The following is a 5887-nucleotide window of genomic DNA, read 5'->3' as shown; positions in this document are numbered from 1 at the left end:
AGCTGCATAGTCCTCTTTACACCAGGGAGGGGAAGAGAAAGCATCTCAACAGGGAAATAGTTTCCAGTTTTCTCATCCATAAAGTCTGAAGACCTGTTCAACTAATCCTGCTGCTTGATTTGAATTCCCTAAATAATGCCCAGTAAAGTCAATATCCTACCACAAGCCTCACAGTGACAGGCAGAGAAGCAGGCAACTGAGAAGCAGCACCAGTGTCAGCTCAAGCTGGTGGTCGCTGATGCCTCTGGGATTTGTGGCAAAAGCAGTCATGGTTCATCAGAGACATAAAAGCACTGAAGACTAAGAAAAGTCATTCTCAGTTACATCGAAGCAGTGGGGCTGTGGGAGAGAAACCAGAACTCAAACTGCCAGCCTCTGGGCCAGCTTTGGAAAACAGTCTTTGATTTTGCTTAACTTACTTTCAGGGACTTGGCTTAAACCAATCTGGGAACCTGTTTTGGGGCATTCAAGGCTTAAAACCCATGTCTGGCTGGCAGCAATTACTCCCAAATCCATACCACTCATCGACTAGCAATTCAGGTCCATCAGCCCAGTGGGATCAAGGTGTGGATCAGAGCCATGAGAGGGGGAAGAAGAATGTGGACCCCTTCTTTAAGCTTCTTTTACTCCTTTCTTTAAGCTTCAATGGACTAGGATCCCTCCAGCTTTCTCAGAAACGCAGTGATATAATAAAAATAAAGCTCTCCCAGTCCTCCTGGCTACACAATGTCCACACAAAACAATTTTGGCATCCATAATTTTGGCAGGCTTTAGAGGCACAAGCATCCCAGTTACAAGGATGCCAAGATCTCATCCCTCCATCTCCAAGTATATTTAGATCAGATATTAGGAAGAAATTCTTTCCTGTGAGGGAGGCGAGGCCTTGGCCCAGGCTGCCCAGAGGAGTGCCCTGGCAGTGCCCAAGGCCACGCTGGATGAGGCTGGGGGCAACCTGGGCTGGTGGAAGGTGTTGGAACTGGATGGGCCTTGAGGTCCCTTCCGACCCAAACCATTCTGTCATTCTGTGATTCTAAGTGATCTGAAGAGGGTTGGCTCTTCAGCCCCATTCCACAAAGGGTGAGCAAATGATACCCCAAGGGCCATGCTCAACAAACAGCAGAAGGGGATCGGTTTCTGTCAGGGCTCTTCCCCCTCAGCCTCGCTGTCCCCTCAGGTTACCCACCCCACCCCGTGGTACCACACACATGGCCGGCAGACTTTGTCTCCCCAGTTTCCCAAAGGGCTTTCCCCCAGGAGCAGGTCCCAGACCCTCTCAGCTCTCCTCTTTGCTTTTCATGGGGGCCAGTGCTCCCTGCTCCATAGGGTGGGGCCCACCACCAGTCCTCATGGCCTCCCCACGCTTCATGTGGGGGGCAGTTCCTTCCCGTGTGTGGATCTTCTGGTGCCTCCGCAGGTACTTCTTCAGCCGGTAGCGCTTCCCGCAGGCCCCGCACTTGTAGGCCCCACCTCGGGAGTGGAGCAGCTGGTGTTTGATGAGATGGCGCTTCTGGGGGAAGCACTTCCCGCACTTGGTGCACTTGCAAGGCCCCATGCGGACGTGGATTGTTTGGTGCCGGAAGAGATTGGCCTTCTGGTTGAAGGTCTTCTCGCACTCAGGGCACTGGTAGGGCTCCTCCTTGGTGTGGATCCTCTGGTGCCGAACCAGGTTCGATCGCTGGGTGAAGCTCTTCCCGCACTCGGCACATTTGAACGGCTCGCTCATGTGGAGCCGCTGGTGCCGGATCAGCTTGCGGTTCATGCGGAAGCTCTCCCCGCACTCACTGCACTTGTACGGCCCCTCGCTCGTGTGGATCTTCCGGTGCCTGGTGAGGTTTGATTTCTGATTGAAACTCTTCCCGCACTCGGGACAGGGGAATATCCGTTCACCTTTGGGAGCTCCTTTTGATGAGAGATCCTTCTTGGATGTGGATTTCTCCTGGGTCTCCAGTGTCCCCTCTTTGGTGGGCTGATTGCATTTCTTTGGCTTCCTCCTTGGGCTCTGGCACTGCTGGCGGTCAGCCTCCACACCAGCTTCCTCTTTAATCTGGATCCTCTGGAGGGCACTGAGTTTTGGCCTCTGCCCACAGTGGATCCCAAACTCGATGCTTTCCTGTGGTTCTTCCTTCACCTGGAGCACCCTGTTAGCTGCTACAGGAACTTCCCAGTCACGCTGCCCATCAGCATCTCCTTCCTTCTTAACCTGTCTTTCCGATAAAGCCATCACTGGGACCTCTGGATCAAAGAGCTTTCTATAGTCCATGTTTTCTTCTGGCTCTTCCTTGATGTAAAGTTTCTGGCAGGCTATTGCAGTAATGTTTTCTGTGTCATTACTGGGTGGCTCTGGTTCCTCCTTTGTCTGGGTTTTCCAAGGAGGACTTTTTGGATCAGATGAGTTTCTAGGTGCACTACACCCCTGGGCTCCACCTCCTTCATAAAGCATATATTCCAACACATTCTCTTCTGACTTAAAGGCAAAGTCAGACTCCTCTTTAATCTGGATGACCTGGAGAGACACACCGTTGATGTGCCCCTCGAATGACTTTTGCTTCGCATGGTTCCTCTGGTGGACATTGAAGTACCGCTTGGTGCTCAAGCTCTTCCCACACACAGTGCATATGAAAGGCCCCCCCCGAAGGTGTATCTTCTGGTGGGTCAGCAGCGTGGCGCTCTGCCCAAAGCACCTACTGCAGTCAGGGCACTTGAAGGGCTTCTCCCGCTTATGGATCTCCTTGTGGGTGGTGAGCGTCCCCTTCTTCACAAAACTCTTCCCACACTCAGTGCAGGCGAATGGCCTCTTCTCCGTGTGGGTCCTCATGTGGATGTTGAAGTAGATCTTTGTGCTCAGGCTCTTGCCACAGCGGGTGCAGAGGTAGGGACCACCCTTGGCGTGTGTCTTCTGGTGGGCGGCCAGGCATATCTCCAGGCGGAAGCAGCGCCCGCACTGCCCGCAGCGGAAAGGCCTCTCTCCCGTGTGGATGCTCTGGTGGGTCATGAGGTGGCCCCGGGTGGTGAAACGCCTCCCACACTCCCCGCAGGTGAAGAGCTCCTCTGCCGTGTGGATCCGTTGGTGTCTCTTCAGGTTGCCCTTCTTGCTGAAGGACTTGCTGCACTCCTGACACGTGTGTGTCTTCAGCACCACACGCTTCACCAAGTCCCTCATGGTGGCAGAGCGTTGTGCCCAGCGTGGTAGCACCACAAATCCGTGGAGTGATGGGGACGGACTGCCTGGGAGGGTACAAAAACCATCAGGACACGCACATCAAAGTGTACTTTTTGTACTTTAATGGATGCATTTTATTCCTCACGGGGGAAAGGGCACTGCCGCTGTGTGCCAGCTCTAGGCCAACAAGGAGCGCATGGTCTTCTTCATTTCTCAGCCTCCTTTCACCTCAGCTACAGACACAATGTTTGTAACTCCATCTTCTGCCTCCTCTGATCTCCTGGAGACACTTCCTTGGCATTCCTGGAGACTCTGACTGCTGGACTGAAAACATAAAGGGAAAATTAAAGCATTATTTCTTCTCCACCAGCTTTGTTCGCTAGGTAAACACAACGGGTGGCACCTTGGCTGCTCCATGGGGGCCTGAAGCTGAGACCTTTGAGGTCTTAGCTCTGTTGGACTCCAACAGAGACAGCAGGAGCAGGCTAATTTCCCCTGGCAATTTGGGGATTTGAGATGCACTCATTGCTGCAATGACACTGAGGTTTCAGCTCTACTATTGCTGCACTAATGATTTTACTCTCAGAATAGTTCTTTGGCCCTTTACCAAGAAGTCTTATAAGTAAATAAGCAATTAACGCACTTTGCAGTAACTTTTGTAATTGCTCCCATTTTTTAAGGAGTGACTGTCCAGCAACAAAAATCCCCCAAACCCAGAAGAAAACCAAACTTGGCACCAGCTGCAAAACTGGGGTGTGCTGCTTTGGGCTGGCAGACCTCCATGCACCGGGGAAGGCAGGTCAGCGATGTCCTTGGTGTGCAGCTGGAGAAGCGAGACGCAGCCAGCTAAAGCAACTTTATCCTCTTCACAGAGGGGTCAATCGACAGCAGGGCCTGCGTCCTATGCATTGCCATTAAAAACGAAATGAGGGCCAACAGAGATGTGAGCAACATCTCCTATTAAGACTGTGAATTCCAGCAGGGAAAGGAGCCAGAAGGACTGCGGGGAGGAAGATATTGATGCTAGAAGTGTCTGTCAATGAAAGTATATGTGGCTGGCCAGGCTTATAATGATGGCAATGATGGCTGAAGGTGTTGCTGCCAAAATTACCAGATATGGGGCAGACTGCCAGCAGGGACACAGGCTGCCAGTGGGATCTGTCCCTGGAGCTCGGGGTGGCTGGGGAGGCTGGGGCTGGGAAGATGAGAACCTGGAGAGCTGGTCATTGAGGCATAGGGGCTGGGAAGTGGGGTGTGCCGTGGGTTTGGGGACAAGCAGATTTGGAGTATAGACATTCACATGCAACAGCGGTGCAGGGTTTGCAGCTGTACGCTCCTCAGAGGCAAAGGCTCCGAGCATTAAATGAGGAGGGACAGATATTTCTGATTTCAGAGGACAGTTATAATGGGGAAAGTTATTTCAGATTTAGGCGCAGTTCTTGTCCCTTTCTGCCAACCCACCTGGCTCCCCACTGATGTCTGGAGATGGCTCCACCACTGGAGCACAACGGTGCCCCTGTCCAAGCTGAACTCACCACTCTGGGCAGAAGAACCACAAAATAAATAAATAAATAAATAAATGTATATATATATGTATAAACCCAACTACCTGCAAACTTTCTTGAGCCAGCAGAGACAAAACACACACACTTGGAGCAGGATCTGGGTCTAGAGTTTGATAGCGGAGGGGAGGCTCCCGGGGGGCCAGACCCCTCCCTGGGTCGGGGAGCAGATATCTGTCCCTACAACCGGTTTTAATTTAGCAGACCAAGCTTCAGCATTGGCCAGGCTGCAAAAAGGGCTCAGAAAAATTCAAAAGCACATTTTTACCCAGGAAGGTCACCAACCCCCTGGGCAGGCAGTGGATTCAGCCTACGACCACCAAGGACCCAGCAGCAGCACTTCACTTGCCTCCAGGTTTGGACAAAAAGCACCAAATTGCAATTAGCATAAAAGAAGAAATTCCTCCCCGCTTTCTTCCTTCCCTTTTCTTTTTAAGCATCCAGATCCTACAGATCCAAATACCGCCTTTTCTTCCAGCTCCGCAACCATGGGCAGCATCAGATCGCAGGGAGGGTCGCTTCGCATCACATTCGGGCTACCCAGACACATCAGTTGGCCCGAAAAGCATCTTACCTGGGCGAGCCATCAGCCCCTGGCTGGCATTTCTCTCCCGCGGGGCAACCAGGGCCACCGATGCGTTTGCCACTCGCCCACGAACTGTTCTGCGGCCGCAGCTGGGCTGACCTAAAGGAAGTCTGCGGCCAGCACAGCGAGAGCTACCGGAGGAAGGGTGAAGCTGAACAAAGGCAGGGAGCAGGGGCTGGAGGAGCAGAGGGCGGCCGCTGGATGAGGGTTCCCACACCACCGCCGCATCGCTGCTGGTGGTGGCACTGGGGGGAGAGAAGAGCCCAGCCCAATGGGCATCCCCACAGCCCCCCGGCAGCCTGGGGCTGGGGAGGGGAATGGGAAGGAGTGGGGGGGGGATTAGGGGGGTCCCCGTGCTGCCTCCTGGGAGTTGTAGTTCTTGGCCAGGTCAGGATGCATCTGCGTCTGGCAGTGGTGTGATGCAGGGTTGCCGCCGTGGTGCTGAGCGCATCCTTCATCCCTCCCAGGCTGTGTGTGGCTGGGAGATGCTCAGGGAGGTGCTGGGGGTGGAAAGATACGGGATAACGGGCACTGCTCTGTCCCTACAGAGGGAAGCAGCCAGCGAGGCTCCGCACCAGC

At 53.5% G+C, this 5887-nt stretch overlaps 1 protein-coding gene across 2 annotated transcripts; it reads right to left on the bottom strand.

Moving 5' to 3' along the window:
• Nucleotides 1-704: 704 nt before the first annotated feature.
• LOC121065944 (zinc finger protein 160-like) lies at nucleotides 705-5627 on the bottom strand. 2 transcript variants are annotated; one of them, XM_040549131.1, is made up of 2 exons: nucleotides 5297-5627; nucleotides 705-3225 (listed from the first exon to the last, which is right to left on the bottom strand). In XM_040549131.1, the coding sequence occupies exons 1-2, from the start codon at nucleotides 5307-5309 to the stop codon at nucleotides 1274-1276; spliced, it is 1965 nt and encodes a 654-aa protein (XP_040405065.1). In that variant the 5' UTR covers nucleotides 5310-5627; the 3' UTR covers nucleotides 705-1273. The 2 variants fall into 2 exon arrangements, with proteins under 2 accessions (XP_040405065.1, XP_040405066.1); XM_040549132.1 differs by having other exon boundaries at nucleotides 705-3484; nucleotides 5297-5624.
• Nucleotides 5628-5887: the final 260 nt, after the last annotated feature.

This window comes from Cygnus olor, chromosome 2, assembly GCF_009769625.2.
Source record: "Cygnus olor isolate bCygOlo1 chromosome 2, bCygOlo1.pri.v2, whole genome shotgun sequence".
NCBI classification, from domain to species: Eukaryota; Metazoa; Chordata; class Aves; order Anseriformes; family Anatidae; genus Cygnus; species Cygnus olor.
Note: the sequence above shows the minus strand (reverse complement) of the source record. Positions and strands in the feature narration are given on the sequence as shown.